The 20,812-nt window shown below is 40.5% G+C and overlaps 1 protein-coding gene and 1 pseudogene across 1 annotated transcript; one reads left to right on the plus strand and one right to left on the minus strand.

Annotated features, from left to right (window-relative positions):
- The first annotated feature begins 7,097 nt into the window (after window positions 1-7,097).
- Window positions 7,098-8,102, plus strand: LOC145933852 (uncharacterized). Its single transcript, XM_083033866.1, has 2 exons — window positions 7,098-7,486; window positions 7,562-8,102. The coding sequence occupies exons 1-2, from the start codon at window positions 7,098-7,100 to the stop codon at window positions 8,100-8,102; spliced, it is 930 nt and encodes a 309-aa protein (XP_082889992.1).
- Window positions 8,103-8,243: 141 nt separating this feature from the next.
- On the minus strand, window positions 8,244-20,303 carry LOC145933853 (uncharacterized; annotated as a pseudogene).
- Between the last annotated feature and the right edge of the window lie 509 nt (window positions 20,304-20,812).

Consider the following 20,812-nt stretch of genomic DNA (forward strand, 5'->3'; position numbering starts at 1 on the left):
TTAATAAATAATATTACTACATTATTAAAAGATATTTTATTATAATTATTTATTTAAAACCATTAGGAAATTAGAACCATTTTAGGAAATTAGAAGCAATTTATAGATCTAAATATTATAAATCTATTAATATTAATATTATAACTATATATATCATTTTATAAATCTAAATATTAGAATTAAAATAGAACAATCTGCATAGCAATACAAATTTGTCAAATTTATATTTACCTTGCTATTATGAATTGAACTTAATTTAGTTTTGCTTTATAATTATCTTCCAAATCTTTCCACAATGAGGCGATCTTGAATTCGACGCGCGAGTGCAAGTGGTCGCAGATTATTATCATTGTCATCATCATCGTCAATGTAAATATTGGGTACATTTACGTTTGCGTTATCTTCTAACGGATCATTTATACCAGCAGGAATTCGCATATTGTGAAGAACCGTACACGCATTTACAACTCTTCCTGCAAAACCAGGTTCATATTGTAAGACCCTGTGCTTAGAAAGACATCGCCACGTGCTTTTAAGTACTCCAAATAATCGTTCCACACAATTTCTTGCACTGCATAATGCCTCGTTGTACAAGAATCGTGGAGTTCCAACAGGCTCATTAGGCAAAGGAGTTAGTAACCAGAGCTCTAATGGATATCCTGAGTCACCTAAAAAAACAAATGTTTAAAATTTGCAACAAATATCAGACAAAAATATATAATATAAACAAAAACATACCAATGAGATATGTTCTTCTTTCGCCGCGATTATATGCACGCTCCATAACAGCACGCGCAGCAGAAACACTCCAAATATAAGCATCATGCCTGGCTCCAGGAAATCTAGCATTCACGTTCAAGATCTTGAGATTCGGGTCACATATCTAAAAAAATTAATAAGCATGATATTATTAATAATTATAACATGATTGATAAATAATTGCAATTTTCAGTACCATTTGCACATTTATTGAATGGTATCCATGATGATTTATATAAGCTTCTTCATGTTCCCTAGGAGCAATAATTGCCACGTGAGTGCAATATATTGCTCCAATTGCTCCTTCAAATGGTTGAGGAGCATTCCGAAATTGCTCTCTTGCAAGTTGTTTGGCTTCCGGAGTCATAGAAAACTGCACCCATTGGCGAAAAAGATTATCATTTATTGCGTCTGTAACTCGATGAACGCATCTGCTAATTGATGGTTGACTCATCGAAATACCCTATTGTTCACCTACTGGGCGTTGATAACATCCAGTCGCAAATAATCTTATTGCAGACAGTACCTACATGTGATGCATATATTATTATAAATAAACAATACAACTATAAATATGACTTTTATTAAGTGTTAATATTAAGTGGAAGAATATTACTTGTTTCTCGACAGACAGTCCAGTAATCCTTGTGTGTATCAAATGAGGTGCAAGTTCATCTATGAGATTTGATGTCAATTCCGGAGTCAAACGATATAATTCTTTAAATTCAGCATCAGTCAAATGAAATGGATCTTCTATTTCTCGTAATATATGTCGATCTGCTCTTCGCCTGAGGCGTTCAATGCGATTTTCAAGATCCACTATATGTACGGCAAGATAAGCATCAGCCATTCTGCAAATAATTTATTTATTAATGTTACCTGTTATCTCTAAGTTAACAGCACGAATTTAAAATGAAAGAAAACACTTTGATATCACTCGAGCTTACTTATGTATTGCTAAGCTTACTGCTTTAACTTATATTAAAATGATCTCCCTAACCTATTAGTCTATAGTAGTGTAAACTGGATAGTAATACTTTAATAACTTTTTTAACTTTATATTTCCAATAATTATTTTTATATAAACAAGTAGTATTGTAAACCACTGCAAAATATAATTGGTTTTATAAAAAATAAATTTAACCTATATATGTATATACAATATATACATGCATATATATTGTATATATAATATTATTAGATAATTTTTCTATAAAATTATTAAATAAATATAACATGTGCCAGGTATTTGAGAATTTATAAATAAATATACATACCTGAAAAATATTATAATTACTTGTTGTACGATGAATTTTGCATCCGCTGAAGGTTTTACACAACTATTTTAAAATAAATCTTCACGACAATAAGTTATCGAGTATCGTTAAGAGGATAGCGAGACCCCCGAAACCCATCGTTAACGTAGCGACAATTTTCGAAACGTTACGATTTGACTTAACGAGAGATGTCGCTAACTGCTTGGTACAGAATAGAGCTTAACGAAAATTGTCGTTCAGTATATTTAACGATAGCGATAATTGTCGCTAAGACGTTAGAGAATCCCGCTACAGATAGAGTTTCACATTGGTCATCTTGCAATCGTCGAATCGACTCATATGCTCAGACATGATGTTTTTCCAACCTGTCTGCAGAGCGAAGATAACATATCGTGGCTTCTCCAGCTGAGTCGCTGTCTTAATGGCCCATGAATGCTTGGTTGTACGCTGCAATAGCGGATACTCATACAGATCCCACGAGCGAAAACTCATGCTGAGGTAATGGCCGCTTTCCAGAGCGCGCAGCATCGACAGCTTCTTAATCTCGCTCAACAACACATGTGGCATTCGCCATTGTATCTTGAATATGTTGATCACAGGTTCCAGCGTCGAATCTCCAACCAGACAATTGTTGTCGTTGCGCGATCGTATTAAGATTAACTCATGACGAGCATTAATCACCACTCGTCTGTAATCCTCGCAAAATCCCAATAACATGTAGAGCGGTACGCAAAAATTGAAGTTTCCATTCGCAGTAGTCGGATCAGTCCAGCCGGCGTTTCTCATAATCACGCTTCTATCGGATGATATCGTTACATAGTTTTTGAGCAAACTTGTTATTCCCACGTTTCTGTTGCGATCAATCTCCACGCCATCGAGTTCGTATCGAATCTCATCGAACATGAATGCGACACAATTATTTCCCAGTATCACAGCAGATCCTTCGGCTGGTTTATTTATCTTTAGTTCTTCCTCGATGTATAGGAAACTCTCATACGGCAACGTATACAGATCCTGTTGTTGTATGGGTATTCTTATCTCATCACTGTGTCCGAATGTTGTGTTAGCGAACGGGTTGTACGTGTGAGTCTCGATCTTGACGATGCGATCGTCGAAGATTGGCTCGTCTCCGATGTTGAGGATGTCGGTCATTGTTCAGATGTTTCGCACCGCGAATCCCAAAGATTGTAAAAACGCAACGTTTGATGTGTTCAGTTTCTTTTTCTTAGTGCAACCGGATGATTGGATATTAGCGAATGTCGACGTTGTTGTTGTCGCTGGCTCCGTAAAGATTGTGTTATCTCTCGTGTCTTTCGATCCGTTCAACACGAGCATCTCATACGCCGCACACGTACGTTATCGCTGTCGTCGTCGTACGTGCAATCTAATGGTGATCTCTTCTCCTCGAAAATCGAGCAATCGTCTGTCCTGGTCGACAACGCGTAACGTCAAATCCGTAATGCTCCGCGCGATGATCGGCAGGTAAATGATGTGCGCCGGTGTTTCCGATATCTTATATCCTGGTGGTACCCTCGGTGAAAATTCATGTATCGTATGAACGAGTTTGCCGTTGCTGTACGCGCCCGCGGTCACATTACATTCTACGCGGATAATGTTCACGTTGATAATATTAATCGGCATGTCCGACTTGTACCATTTTCGCGGCTGCAGTATACGGTTCGAGAATCCCAGCAGCGATCCAATGTTGTTAGGCTTGCTAAAATTCATTCTGTAGGCGCATTTGATCTCGCTCCTCATCGTATTATAATTAGCGCGGAGCACTATCGGATATTCTCCATCTTCAAAGTCACCGTCGTCATTCGTCCGAATATGCGTGGTGTCAGCGTGTTTTTTATCATCGTCACGAACAGCGTGTCGCGGACGTCTTCGTGAAATTGCATATTTCAAAAACTCATGTATCGCTTGCAGCTCGTACGATCCCTCGGGAATCGTAATTTCCGTCATCTTTGCCAAAGTAAAATTTATTATTCGAGGAATTCACGTTCGATATCGTATGATAAGTCTCAAAATCCGCTAGACCTAGCTCGTATTCATCGTCGCTCAAATCTACGGCGGGAAAGTAGTTTACCGCGAGAACACTACTTGTATAGAGACGTTTGAAAATGGCGCGCATAAAAGTTTGAGGGCGTTGGTATAGCCAACCGGCGACATCGTCGCCCGCGTACCCCTCCCCCCCTTCTTCTTCTTACTGACGACTCGAGAGCGTAAGCATAGCGTGCTAAGTACATTGTAATAATTAAGGTAAATTGCTAATAAATACATTGTAATACTGAACATAAATTGGTCCTTCGAGAGCCGGATAAAAGACACAGCAGGAAACACATTAGTTAAGCCGATAAAAACACAATCGTTGGCGTTGCGTTGAGTAGAGGTTAGGATTGTCGATAGCTGCTATTTTTTGAGAAAGCATGGAAGATATCGAGTTAATCAAAATGAAGAAGCGTCGTGGCATGCTAAAGGGGAGTTTAACAAGATTTAAAAGTTTTTTAGAGGCTTACGTACCAGAGCGTGATTATAATATATTAAAGGTACGTTTAGAAAAAGCAAAATCCTTATTAGCAGATTTCGAGAATGTTCACATGGAAATCGAGATAGCAGAAGATATCAGCGACGACAATTCTAGACAATTATTCGAAGATAACTATTATACACAAATAGCGAGAGCACAAGACTTATTGGAAGAGAGAGAGAGGAACGCAGCACCTGTCAATGACGCAAACAATGATGCAAACAATGATATTCGAACAGTATTAAGACAATTAACTAATCTAAATGCAAACGAGGTAAGTGTCAAACTGCCTACTATAACATTACCGAAATTTGATGGAAAATATGAAGATTGGTTAAGCTTCGAAGACACATTCAAAACTTTAGTACATAATAACGCAAAAATACAAGCAGTTCAAAGGTTCAATTATTTAAAGTCATGTTTAATTGGTAATGCTACGCAAGTCATACACTCGTTATCAGCTACTGCAGAAAATTATGAAATAGCGTGGAATCTATTGACAGAAAGATACAGTAATAAACGCATTATAATACAAAGTCACGTTAAAGCATTATTCGAATTACAGGTCGTGTCAAAAGAAACAGCATCAAGTTTGAGTACATTGATAGATACAGCGCTCAGGCATATACACGTCTTGCGAAATCTAGAACAACCAGTAGAAGGATTGGGACGCATTACTTCTGCACTTGATTGGTTCGAAAGTAGATAAGAAGACACGAGTAGAATGGGAAAAGTCCTTAGACGGCGTTGAAATGCCTACATGGCAACAGTATCTCAAATTTCTACGCAATAGATGTCACATATTAGAATCCATTCCTAATGAAACGTTCAACCGTGAGAACATGTACAGCAATAAAACGCTGAACTCAGGCAAAGCTAACTCGAACAAAACAAAACAAATACAATTTGAAACACAAGCTACATGTAAATGTCATATTTGCGGAGAAAATCACAGGATACAAAATTGTGAAAAGTTTAAAAAACTGAATTACAACGAAAGATCAGATTCGATAAAAAAGGCAGGTCTTTGTTTTAATTGTTTTAGAACAAATCATAGAGTCAATGAATGTAAAGCGAGTAGTTGCAAAAAATGCGATCGTCGGCATCATACTATGTTACATGCAGTCCGTTCTAATGACATGACACAGGCGGTTGAAACAGAGACCGAGTGTAACGTAGAACAATCGTCAACAAAAAAAACCGTGCAAAGCTTGAGTTCAACGTTAAAAAATACAACGCAGACAATTTTATCTACGGCGTTAGTAAACATTGCAGACGCGACAGGGCAATATCAGTCATGTAGAGTAGTTTTAGATTCTGGATCACAATCCAATTTTATAACCGAACAGTGTTGCGATAAATTAAAACTATCAAAGAAGTCAGTAGATATTCCCATAAGCGGAATAGGAGAAACAATTTACCGCATCAAAGGCTCTACTCGAGTAACAATCAAGTCCAGAACTGATGTTTTTACCCTTAACATTAATTGTTTGATTATACCTAAAATAACAGAGCCGTTACCGTCCGGAATTATTAAGCATAAGATATTTAATAAACCGACAGATATAATGCTAGCAGATCCGACATTTGATCAACCTAGTCACATAGACATGCTCATCGGAGCAGAGTACTTTTATCAACTATTATGTACAGATCAAATTAAATTGAATTCAGGTAACATTATATTACAAGAAACTCGATTCGGCTGGATTGTAACGGGTAGAATTTATTCCCCTGGTCCGTCGATAAACAATCGATGCCACCTCTCTCGAAGTACGTTAGAAGAAACAGTACAAAGGTTCTGGGAAACAGAAGAAGTACCTAAACGAAAATTATTATCAATAGAAGAAGAAGCCTGTGAAGAACATTACAAGCAAACAGTTGAGAGGATTCACGCAGGTCATTATACAGAAGGACTATCATTCAACGAGCAGAAGGATAAATTAGGCGAATCATATAATATGGCTTTAAAAAGATTCCAAGGATTAGAAAGAAGATTAAGTACAAACGGTAAATTATAACGGTAAATACATGAAGAATACAGCAACTTCCTAAAGGAATACGAAACGTTGGGACATATGTCCAGGATTGAAGACACAAACTATAAGGATGGTTATTTCCTTCCGCATCATGCAGTCGTCAAGGACACCAGTACCACAACACGACTGAGAGTGGTGTTTGACGCTTCAGCGAAGACTACTACTGGTCTTTCGTTGAACGACACGTTGCTCACTGGACCCGTAACGCAACAGGATCTTTTTTCTATAGTAACCAGATTTCGACTACACAATATAGTTTTCACCGCTGACATTGAAAAAATGTTCAGACAAGTTTACATAAGAGAGGATGATCGTCAATACCACTAGATTTTATGGAGAAATAAACCAGAAGAACCTATTCAAGTTTACAAGCTTAATACCGTGACATATGGATTGACTTCGTCACCCTACTTAGCAATTCGTACTGTGCAACAATTGGCAGAAGATTAGCGACTAATATATCCAGAAGCAGCAGATATCATAGTCAAGGATATGTATGTAGATGATCTTTTAACGGGTGCTGATACATTGGAGAAGGCACAAACTTTAAGAGATCAAATCACGAGTCTTTTAAGAAGTGGAGGCTTTAATCTTCGGAAATGGTCTTCCAATTATCCGCAGTTCATGGAGAAGATTGATCAAACAACGGAACAAGCTATATATCTCGAGTTTTTTGACGTACACAAAACGTTAGGAATTCTATGGAATCCACAACAAGACTGTTTGTTATATCGAATTAACCTACAACAACAAGAGAAGAGGATAACAAAACGTTCTATGTTGGCACAAATCACATCTTTATACGACCCACTTGGACTTCTCGGACCAGTCATTGTCAAGGCAAAGATACTATTGCAGGCTTTATGGAAACTGTCATTGACGTGGGATGAAGCAGTTCCTGACGAAATAAGCAACAAGTGAATTACCTTTCGAGACACATTGGAAATATTGAATAGCATCACCTTTCCACGACAAGTCAGTACAACTAAAGCTAGAAGTTTACAATTACACGGATTTGCAGATGCAAGTGAAGCAGCTTACGGAGCTTCGTTATACATAAGGTCAGAGGACTCCGAGCAATCTTACAAGGTGGTATTGGTTTGCTCCAAATCAAGGGTTGCACCGCTTAAAAAACTTACACTGCCAAGACTAGAATTATGTGCAGCCTTACTGTTGACACAACTCTGTCAAGCTGCTCTGAGAGCACTCAAGATACCCTTTAATAAGATCGTATTATGGTCAGATTCGACTATAACTCTACACTGGATTAATACTCGACCACATCTATTGAAGACGTTCGTGGCGAATCGTATAGCTGTTATTCAAGAACTCAGCGAACAATGTGAATGGAGACACATTGCATCACACGACAACCCAGCTGACTTGGTTTCTAGAGGAGTTTTTCCCTCGGAACTTATTGACAACCTTCTGTGGAGCAGAGGTCCGGAATGGTTGGCAGAGCCCGAAGAAGATGGCCTAAGATCTACCCAACAATAGCTGAGATACCAGAGAAAAGAACAACAATCAACTTGAAGACAGAACACAAAATTGACGTACTACAACGGTTCTCAACTATATCTGTGCTTCGCAGAGTGGTGGCATGGTGTTTTAGATTTACAAATAATTGTCGTACAAAAACTAGAAGTCGAGGAAACTTAACCAGCTTAGAATTAAAACAGGCAATGAATAGTATTATAAAGCTTGTTCAAATGGAGTCTTTCAATAACGAAATCAAACGGTTAGAAACAAACAGGTCGCTTAAGAAAAATAGTAATATTACATCATTACATCCTTTTTTAGATTCAAACGGAATTTTAAGAGTAGGAAGTAGATTAGCTAACTCAGAATTAAATTATGAACACAAGCATCAAATGATTTTACCAGAAAAACATCATATAACAGATTTAATTATTAGAGAAGCCCATGCCTCATTATTACATGCGGGACCTCAAGCTACTTTATATCACGTGAGACGAAAGTTTTGGCCCGTACACGTAAAAAATAGAATAAGACGAATTATTCACGAATCTATAATCTGCTTTAAAGCAAAGCCGAAGATGATAGACTATGCAATGGGTAATCTACCCAAAGAGCGATTTGAATGTACGCGACCCTTTGCAAACTCAGGTGTTGACTATTGCGGTCCTTTTTTGATAAAAGAGAAAAAACTACGCAATCGAAATAAGATTAAAGTATATGTATCTATTTTCATATGCCTGTCGACTAAGGCAGTTCATTTAGAATTAGTCAGTGAATTGAGTACGGAAGCATTTTTAGCGGCGCTTAAACGATTCTTTTCACGTAGGGGCAAAGCAAATGTCATGTTGTCTGATAACGCCACTAACTTCGTCGGAGCGAGAAATGAATTGCGTGATCTATATGAGTTTATTAATACTCAACCTTATAAAGAGCGATTAACACACTGGTTGGGTGAGCGGGGAGTGAACTGGAAATTCATACCACCACGATCTCCTTATTTTGGAGGAATTTGGGAGGCCGCGGTTAGAACTTTCAAATATCATTTATATCGAGTTACCAAAGATACGTTATTTACATTTGAGCAATTTAATACATTAATAATTGAGATCGAAGCGGTGTTGAATTCCAGACCACTAACGCCCTTATCCGCCGAACCAGACGATTTAAATGTATTAACCCCGAGTCATTTTCTAATCGGAGACTTGCTTTCATCGATTCCAGAAACTGATCTTACTAACACTAGCAGCAATAGATTGTCGCATTGGCAACATATTCAAAAACTAAAGCGTGATTTCCGGAATAGATGGCACAAGGAATATCTCACTGAACTAACGACCCGCACGAAGAAATCTAATGAGCAAACACATAAGCTACAAATCGGCGATTTAGTTGTATTACGAGACGATAAAACTCCACCTTTATATTGGCCCACAGGGAGAATAATAAAATTATATCCTGGACAAGATAATATCGTTAGAGTGATAGATGTAAAAACGTCAAATGGAATATACAAGCGTGCCACAAAAAATGTAGCTCTTCTACCACTAGTAAGAGATTAGTTGAACCAAGGTTCAACGGTGGGGAGAATGTATAGAGACGTTTGAAAATGGCGTGCATAAAAGTTTGAGGGCGTTGGCATAGCCAACCGGCGACATCGTCGCCCGCGTACCCCACCCCCTTCTTCTTACTGACGACTCGAGAGCGTAAGCATAGCGTGCTAAGTACATTGTAATAATTAAGGTAAATTGCTAATAAATACATTGTAATACTGAACACTACTCTTCCCGGTCAGTGTGAATGTCATAGACATGTTGAATAAACTGTTAAACGAATACTGAGTTAAATAGCGCAATGTCAGTCTTTAAATTCACGTGCATCGACCGCTCGGAGAAACTGTAAGCACAATCGTCCACAGATGCTTTGATTGTAAGTTTGAACAGGTGTGTAATTGTATTGTATCTTTGTCACATTTAAATATCGTACCAATTCATTCGGCGGTCGAAGATTGCCGAAACTGTCAAAATATATAGTGCGATCCTCCCTCTTTGCATACGCTATCCAATGAGTACCCGATCCTTTAGCGTTATCCAAATTTATTTGCCGCTCTCGTTTCGATATATACCACCGATCGGTAATGAATCACGCATGAAAACACCTCTAAAATACGGAATGTGCATACGTTTTGCCAGTTGTAGCAATTGTATGTTGGTAGTTACGCCCTGTGGCATTTTTAGCGTCTCTTTGACGTTTTTTCCCCCCCTTTTTTCTCGTTGAAACCCCTCGTCCGTGTTTGTATGGAGCGAGATACAATCCGTGACCTTCCATGGCGCGATTGTGACGTAGCATCTCTTGCAACTGACGTTGTGCAACTTTTCCGTCGTTCACCATCTTTGCTACACCAGCCGCTCCACCGACCAGAGATCCGAGCGCGCCCAACATTGGTAGAATCGGCAATACACCCCCACGTTTCGCTACCGGAAGTATTCGTTTCTTCGCCATCTTTTTCTTCGTCTTCGTCTTTGTCGTCTTCAGGCCCATACCGAACTTCGTCTTGACTTTCATCGCTGCCCAGACAGCTGTGGCGGCGGCTCTCTCACCGAGAGTCGAATCTCTCGCAACGATGCGAGTTTGCGCTTCTTTGGCGAGTATCCTATCTGCCGCGTGTCTCTCGATGAGATCGTTGCTTCGAGAGTACGCTATATCGTGTTCACGGCACACCGCGTCCAATGGGTTGATACCTCGATCGCCTCTGGCTAATCGCTTTTGTAGTCGCGTGCCCGGACCGCAAAACTGATAGCCGGGGATATGGAATTCGATCGGAAGTGCGTTTATCGCGAGATTTAATAGGCCTCTACTTATTTTCGTTGACATTCGCTGCAATCTTTTATCATCGGCGCTGGACCGTCGATGTGCGTTCGCTGCCATGGTCGATTGTAATGTTCGAAACAGCGGCGATAGGTTTGAACCTCCAAATCAGCCTTTATATGTTCCGGAAGCTTGTCCCACACGCAGTGGACATAATTGCCGCACATTCGCAATAAAACTGTTTTCGACACAAATTGTAGCTGTTCAGCGCTCAAATTACAAATATCGTAAGGACTTGATAGCAGGACAAACATTTTTTCGTTACTGACAAGGGGAGGTCGCGGTTGACTCTTCACCGATTTTGATCTCCTTTGGTATGGTGAATCTACATCGAAAAAAAGTTGCTCCGTGTTCGAGCTTTTCGTCCAATGCGCCTTGTAAAAAAAATTTTTTTTTTCCCGAAGTTTAGAGTAATTGTCAGGTTCGTTACGAGGCCTAAAGAAAGACACACTTTCGATCGGTGCCGCTAGTGCAGCGGCAGAGCACAAGAATAGTAATCCGGGATCCCAGGTTCAGAACTTTGGGCTATCATAATTTTTTTTTTTTTTTTTTTTTTTTAATAATATGTATTATTTATTATGATAAATAAATATTCGGCATATTTTTATCGTTAGTTATGCATATATCTCTTTATATATTTAAAATTAATAAAATGATCGTAATATAAATAAAATATTTTTATAGAGAAATATTTTTAGAAATATTTTTACTTTTTAAAGATTTATACATTTTTTCAAATTTTCTTTAATCTAATAATGTTAGAATACACACTTTTCATAGCTTTACAAAATTCGGATTTTCTACCTGCTGTGAACCGCTGGATGAAACCGCTGGTTGTGAAAGTGTAAGGAACGTTGGAGGGAGAGGAGAGGGTCGTCTGATCCTGTCTACTAATAAGGGTTCTAGAAGGTCGGTTAGAAAATATCTTACTTATATATTTATGACATATTTATTACATATTGAAGCAAAAAATAATAATGAGTAATAAATTAAATTTTGTAAAGCTATGAAAAGTGTGTATTCTAACATTATTAGATTAAAGAAAATTTAAAATGTAAAATCTTCAAAAAGTAAAAATATTTCTAAAAATATTTCTCTATAAAAATATTTTATTTATATTACGATCATTTTATTAATTTTAAATATATAAAGAGATATATGCATAACTAACGATAAAAATATGCCGAATATTTATTTATCATAATAAATAATACGTTATTAAAAAAAAAAAAAAAAAAAAATTATGACAGCCCAAAGTTCTGAACCTGGGATCCCGGAATTACTATTCTTGTGCTCTGCCGCTGCACTAGCGGCACCGATCGAAAGTGTGTCTTTCTTTAGGCCTCGTAACGAACCTGACAATTACTCTAAACTTCGGGAAAAAAAAATTTTTTTTTACAAGGCGCATTGGACGAAAAGCTCGAACACGGAGCAACTTTTTTTCGATGTAGATTCACCATACCAAAGGAGATCAAAATCGGTGAAGAGTCAACCGCGACCTCCCCTTGTGAGCAATTCGCGGTTCCGCGCAGCTATAAATAGGCAGACGTTCGATCCAGTCAGGAGTGTGAACATGAATTTCGTGCAACAACCTTTCGCGATACGCGTGACGAATTACGACGCCAGATTACGATCGATGGGGGACAACGCGAAGATGCGTAGTCACGGTACGATACTGCCGACTACTATACGCGCGATCGTTTGCGGCCCCTCGAATTGCGGTAAAACTAACGTGTTGATTAGTTTGATAGAAAGCCCGCACGGCGTCCGCTTTGAAAACGTGTACGTGTACTCAAAGTCGCTGCAACAGCCAAAATATCAGTATCTGGAGAATTTGTTGACGTCGATCGATGAAATCGGCTATTTTACATTCTCCAATAACAGTGACGTCATTCCACCGAGCGAAGCATGTCCAAACTCGATTTTCGTTTTCGATGACGTGGCGTGGGACAAACAAAATACGATAAGAGAATACTTTTCAATGGGACGCCACTCGAACGTCGACTGCTTCTATCTCTGTCAAACATATGCAAGAATACCGAAACATCTTATACGCGACAACGCAAACCTGCTAATCTAGTTTAAACAGGATGGTATCAACTTGAAACATGTGTACAACGATCACGTGAATACCGACATGTCATACGAGGATTTCAGTGAATTATGTCGTACTTGTTGGCAGCAAAAGTATGGATTTCTAGTGATAGATAAGGATAGCTCGCTTACGAACGGCCGATACAGAAACGGATTTAACGTGTTCGAAATACCGCAAAACAATTAGTCGTTGCTCTGTTCTGTCTCTGTTCGTTGCCGATGTTCTGTTGAGAGAGGTGAAACACAAGCGTTCGACACTCTGTCAACATGGCTGAGAGCAATAATATTCGCGAGCGTGAAAAGATAGCGAAGGAGATTGCGAAAACGAGTGAATCAATCCGCAAGAAACATCGCGCTTTGAAGACCGGTAAGATCGATGACGATATCGCGGTCAAGACCCATTTTAGACCTATTATTGAGCCGCTACAAAAGATTGTCGACAACTCGATCGTGGTGAAAAACGAGCCGGAAAGTATCGCAAAGATTAAAATCTTACCCATCAAGCGGTACAAGGAGGAGGAGGAGGAGGAGGAAGAGGAGAAGGATGATGCGACACCGAAAAAGAGGAAACGATCAAACCCGAATCGCTCATCGACACCGCGTACATCGGATGCTTTACTGGATGAACCGATGATAACCTCTACACCATTCGCGACAACGAGAATCGTACAACCTATGATACCCGAAACACTCGCAAACGAAAATGTTTTCGAAACCTCGGGCAGCACGCTCGAAACATCGTTTGTTCGAAACACATTACAAACGCTGGAAGGTCAAGAAATGTTGCGAAAGCACTTGGGACCACTGGGACAAGAGTACATGAGCACTCTCCTCGGTGGCGACAAAGAAAGGAAAATCGATCACGTGTACGGTGTCTATTTCGACAAGGATGAAATGCGTTTCGGTAACAAACGATTCGACATTGACAAATATGACTCTATAATTATAGACAAAGTGAGGTACATTGATACACTAGGATTATACGAGTTGATTTTCAAGAGAATTCCCGATGATGACATTTACACGGAGGATGATATGCATAAATACAAGAGCATATTATTGGCGACGAACGCGCATAAACGCAATTATGACACACAAGGCCAATTACGAAGCAACAGGGGATATAAGTACAAACATATAATCGCACCATTGATATCGATTGATAAGAAAAAATCTGGAAAGGGAGTCATGCCTCACGCGATGACGCTAACCGACAATAAGATCGATTACATACACTGGGATGACCCCAACGAGCTAGTGGATCGGGTACGATTGCTGGACGCTTCGCGCCGAACTGGTCACAACGCTCACGGCAATGAGATCCTGTCGATCATCGAGGAACTTCGCGAAGCAGGCATTATTATAAATTGAATGGTGTCTCGACAAATCTAATCAGTCGATCAGCGTCACTCGTATCGGGGGAAAAAAAATGCCTATCAACAAATTTGGATTATTCGAACCAAGAAATGATGCAACCGGCACAAGCGGTTCTTGGGATATATTGGTGAAAAGTTATGTGCACGAAAACGCTCTGTGTCGCGTCGTTACGGACTATGACGCAAGGTCGCGGAAGATTCGTCGTGTAGCACAACCTGAGGCTGACACCGATGCCGTCAACAAACTGTATGTGGAATCCTGCATTAAAAGATTGATGAATCAACAGAAAGAATCAGATGAGAAGCTGACTTTGTTCGAGAAGGATGTACGGGCAATACAGATTGTGATAAACGAACTTCAACGCGCGGCTAACGCTAACGCTAACGCTAACTCAGAAACGGCTATCAACCTGAATGAGCAGCAGTGAACGGGTTAAGAGCGGCTATCGAACGGTTATCGAACATCTACGAAGGGTTATCGAACGGCTACGAACAATTATCGAACAGCTACGAAGGATTATCGAACTACTATCTAACTACAATGAGTGGTAGTGAACGGCCTAGCAACAGCTGCGAACGAGGCTATGAACGGCCTAGCAACAGCTGCGAACGAGGCTACCAATAACTCAAGCAGGGCTGCGAACGAGGCTACGAACAAGTCTTTAAAGGCTACATACAAGGCTACAAACAACTCAAGCAGGGCTGCGAACGGGTCAGTAACGGCTGCGAACGGGTCAGGAAAGGCTACGAACGGATTAGAAACGACTGTGAACAAGGCAGCGAACGAATCAAGAACGATTTTCGAATGGGTCAAGAACGGAAGTAAACAACGCAAGAATGGTTCAAGAACGGGTCAGGAACGGCTCAGGAACGGATCAGGAACGGCTACGAACGGCTCAAGAACAGGTCAGGAACGGCTGCGAACTGGTCAGGAACGGCTGCGAACGGGTCAAGAACGACTACGAACGAGTCAGGAACGGCTCAAGAACGGCTATTGAAGAACGACAAACGAAAATGGATCATAAAACGAGCGACAAACGGCGATCGAGAAAAACCGACGAAGCGAAGAAACAACATAGTTTGGAGAAACGGCAGTTGGTGAACGAACTGCACGCGCCGGCAAGGAAAAATTTTCCCCGAAGACACGTCATAGTGCGGGGATACGATGACCTGTGGCAAGCCGACATCGTCGAGATGCGTCCGTACTCTCGTTTCAACAAATGTTATCACTACATACTCACCATCATCGATGTGTTGAGCAAGTACGCGTGGGCCGTACCACTCAAGAGTAAAAGTGGAAGCGAGACGGCTGACGCTATCGCCGAAATAATTCGAGATAGCAAGAGATGCCCGAAAAACATGCAAACTGATATGGGGAAGGAATTTTACAACGCTGATGTGCAACGGCTTATACGGAAACATGACATCAATCATTATTCTACATATTCGGTAATGAAGGCATCGGTCGTCGAGCGATTCAATCGTACGCTGAAGAACGACATGTGGAAGATGTTTACGCTGAATGGAACTTACAAGTGGATCGACGCGTTGCCGCGACTCGTATCGGATTACAACGCGCGCAAGCACCGAACAATCGGCATGCGATCCGCCGACGTCACCCCCGCGATCGCTGATAAACTTTTAAAAACGGTATATAGTAACATAAAGATTGCCGCTCCAGCGAAATTCAAAGTAGGTGACTCGGTACGCGTTAGCAAGTACAAGAAACTTTTCGAGAAGGGTTACACGCCAAATTGGACGACGGAGGTTTTTAAGATTGTTAAAGTGCAGCGTACTAATCCCGTAAGCTATCTACTCGAGGACTATCGCAAAACATCTGTCGCTGGAGCGTTTTACGAGTATGAGTTGCATCGCGCGAATTATCCGGACATGTATCTTGTGGAGAAAGTACTGCGCAGGAGGGGTGACGAGGTTTACGTGAAATGGCTGGGATTTGACAATTCACACAATTCTTGGATACATAAGGACAATGTGATTTAATTCATATAGACTATTTATTTTAAGAAAAATATAATGTGTACAACGTATAAAATATATAAAATATACATGAAATATATGAAATACAAAATCTTTATTAATACATCCTTTCCTTTAATCGTTACAATATATTACACATATGTTACATAACTATATATCATACACACACACACACACACATTATACTACATTATATATTATAAGGGTATCTGGTAATGTCCCCATGGTAATGTGTCGGTTAAATCAGGTATAATATACCGCTTATCGTCGTACGGACTTAGAGCAATTTTTGTCTCGCGGATGGTATACACTTCATGCAATTTCGATCTAATACATGACTGCTGACGTGTCATTTCAATCTCTTCATTCAGGCATCGCGTATAATCGTCGAATGTTATACTACGCGCTACGACATTACTTTTGACACCTTTTGCTTTTTTAGTGTCTTTTTTGCCGTCCACCCTCACCGCGTACATTTTTGCTCTAAGCCCGACGAATTCGGACATTATCGCGCCGTTATTCTCGTCTTTCATCAAGCCTGGCACCTTTTTGTTTGCATGCGCTATACCGTACGCGTTGTCAATTGGATAATCGCTCGTATCGAATCTAGCGATATCGCGTTTCATGTTCTCGTACACATCGTCGCATTCGATGTGATATATTAAACTGTCGGTGTCGGTGTACATTATCCGACATCTTTCACGATAGAGCGGTGACATGTACTCATAGTGAAATTCGTACAAACACACTTTCGATATATCGAGTATACACGTACCAACATAGATTGGTTTGTTAAATTTTACTTCTAGTTTACGTAATTCAACGGCGATTAAATTTTCCGAAAAGACGCTCCTGCTATGGAAATTTGGTTTCGCGATCATCGCTTCCGCATCGTATCGTCCGTCCCACTTTGTCAATAATTTTACATCTACATGATTTCGAACGTTTTCCATAGTTTTGCCGAATACCGCGTTGTTCATCAATTTGTACAAATTTTTTTCAAAATCATTTTTCGCTTGTGTTCTAAATTTCGTATTGAGTTCGATGTAATCGCGGAGCCATGCAGATTGAGTAAATTGTAATACGCGATGTATCTTTACGATACGAAGACCGTGACGTGTACACTGCTGCAGGTTGCGATAATGTATGACGTAACGCTTCTTGTCATATAGCGTCGCGAGGAGCTTATCTTCCCGCTTGCCGGGCGGCTTGTCGCGCGTCGGACAGAACGGTAGGTCAATGTGTGTGTTGTGTTTATTTTGTGGGTACTCTAGATCAACCTCGAGAATATAACCTGTGAGCGAATCCGGAGCGATCGCGTTAACGTCAAAGTTTGAAATGTCTTCGACCCATCGAAAATCGGCATAAGGCAATGGTTGACACATTGCCCATCCATACAAATTATTTACATCGAAGTACATAAGGTACGACGATGGTTTCGATGAATCATATGACTGCATGTACTTGTTATTAGCATGCGCGTATCTGTTGGAGCATTGGCTTAGACCACCGCGTATACCCCGTTCAATAAACATAACCATGTCGATATCGGTAAGCAATTCAAACGTAATATTTGTATGTTTTAGCATCGCGTCCCATGTATACCCGGGAAGAGTATAATAATACGCAGGATCGAGTCCGTAACTCGCGATGCAAGTGTCGCGGAAATTTTCAAAAATATCTGCTAATAACAAGACATCAGTTTTTAAGTACAAATCGCTATATTCGCCTAGAGTTCGAAGGGAGAATCGATTCCAGACGTTCTCAGCGTGCGCGTAATCGCTCTCGGATACAGTGTCACCGGTTAAAGAACTGTAAAACGATTCGCGCGGCGGTAAACGCGTGTCCTGCAGCTTGTCCACGCAGTCAATGTACTCGTACGGAAAGACACCTTTTCGCGTCAATAATTCGAAATTGTGAGCGGATAATGCGGAAAAATTGAAACGTAAAATTTTTAACTTATTCTTATCGAGAAAAGATGCTAATATGTCAAGACTAGCACTGAGAAATTTGTATGAATCGATGAATCGTAATTTTATGCAACCTTTCCGATCTTTGTCGTCGTCGGTACTATTGACAGTCTTTGTAAATGAAATGTATTTTTCTTTGTGCGTCGTAACTGGATAGATTGTGGAAAACTACAGGAATGACATAAGAGTCTTTGTAATTTAGATTACAGTTTGAGTGTGCGGGACCCCTGTATCGCCCAGTTAGATGACAATGATCGCGTACTCGATTATCGTCCGGCGCAAACGGTTTTTCACAAATGTGACATTGCGTGGCGCTATGAAATTTTTCACACTCGTCTGATGTTAAATTTATCATGGGGACATTATCAGACAAAATACCCTTTATGCGATGCGCTAATTCCTCGAGTTTGTTGGCGAACCACGCGACACAATCGGCACCGCGATAAGATCTGTATGCGGATAATGTTTCATCATACGAGCATTGCACATAGTATCCAACGCTAAATACCTCGTGATGTTGATCGTATGACACGTGTTCCGATGTCTTCCTCAGCACACACTCCAAGTCGGCATACACCATGAATGGAAGCCGCTCCTTTCTGTTGTAGTTGTCGAAGCCGAGCCACTTATCTTTATCGCTTGGTAACCGGATAGCGCAGTCATTCATTTCTCCACAGTCCACAATGTGAGCCTCCAACTTTTCGCTCAAATTAAAGAAGTGCAAGCATCTGTGAAAAAAAATTACAATTTTATTTACAATTTTATTTACAATTATATATAATTTGCAATAAATATACATACCGATCGCAGATATATTTCTTGTGGTCATGTTTGCTCAGTTGCGAGCTTACGAGGCGAGATAGATTTTTGATATATGCGAAATGTCGAACGTTGTCGTCCTCCTCCACGTACAGCAAATTCACATATTTTTCTTTTTTCTGATCGGCGAGTCGTATCGGAAGAATTGATAGTTCCTTCTTCCTCTCGATACCGTACACGTTGATTGAGATATTGTTTATATGTTCAAACTTTTTTATTTGATTCAACGTTATCGGAAACTCAATGTTTTGTAAATTTAACACCGTCGTATAGTGCGGATATGAAGATTCCCGTTCCATATGTCTTTCAACGGGGTACAGAGCGGCCACCTCAGACCACGCGAAATACGCATTGTCCATTGATAGCACATTAATTACCGCTCTCTTCGTCATAATTTCTCGCGGTAATTTAATATGGCATCCCGCGCGCATAGGATTGCACTTGTTGACGTTGACCGTAAGATCGAGGATTCGTGACAATGCCCATCCGCTATCACGTTCCTGAAACTCTTCGAGAATGTCGTCTCACGTCAATGTGGTTTCGATGACGTGCCGCTCATACCACTCGCGTAAATCGGACGTGCGAAAAAGTTCATAATTTCTCGTGTTAATACTTTTGTTAGCGCGCTTATCACCTGTCACAAACTCACCGTTGAACACAGTATTTACTTTTACACAGTTGTGTATTTTTATAACGTCTTGCACTTGCTCGAGTACTACACTACTAGCATCTTCCAAAAATTGTCGCGGTTCGATATAGTCTGCGTTAATCACCGCACCGGTCAGTATACGATTTTCAAACGCGGTATCGATCTCTCGCCAAACGAGTCTTCCCGCGTTATTGTCGCCACTGTAATTACCACCACTGGATATAAACTGTCTCTGCAATCGAGTTTTTGCACCCTCGAGTCGCGCGATTCTAGCAACCAAAGATTGTCTATATCCAATGGAGAGTCGCGGACGCTTGACACGGCTGTTTTCTTCGAGCAGTTTGATAAATTCCTCGCAGCGCAGCGCCCATTCAAAATACTCGCCCAAGGTGGCGATTTGATGGGACCGCTCCAACAGGTCGCGTTCAGTCTGCTCGATGTTTTCCATTTTTCCACACTTTTTAAAATCACGTTCTATAGAGCACTTGCACCCGCTATACTTTATTTTGACCGACGTATCTGTGCGCTTGCAAATTACGTACTATGGTTTGAAGTGGCAGAAGTCCTTATTATATTTCGTCTAATCATTTCTTCCCCTCTTCATGATTAACGGATTGTTTAATTACATATCAGAAAAGTGATCTCCCTTCATCGCGTTATCGCTTTTGACACAAAGCGGCCGGACATCGGCGCTCATTTTTGTTTATAAAAAATTCAAGCGGCCGGACATCGGCGCTCCCTAAACAATGAGAAAGAATTCCGCTTAGGGGGAGGGGAAAGGTTCCGCAAAGGCTGCCGAATATCGGCGCGTAATGCAACACGGTCTTTTACCGCGAAAAAAAAACACGTCCCGACGTGTTCATTGCGATAAGCGCGACCTCCCAAGATCCCTTCAGATGGAAGAGGGGAGGGTGAGGTACCGCGAGGGCGGCCGAATGTCGGCAAAATTATCGCAAA

The sequence above is a fragment of the Prenolepis imparis genome, unplaced genomic scaffold, assembly GCF_030444845.1.
Source record: "Prenolepis imparis isolate NDT839.2.m4 unplaced genomic scaffold, iyPreImpa1.0 SCAF_3, whole genome shotgun sequence".
Classification (NCBI taxonomy): Eukaryota; Metazoa; Arthropoda; class Insecta; order Hymenoptera; family Formicidae; genus Prenolepis; species Prenolepis imparis.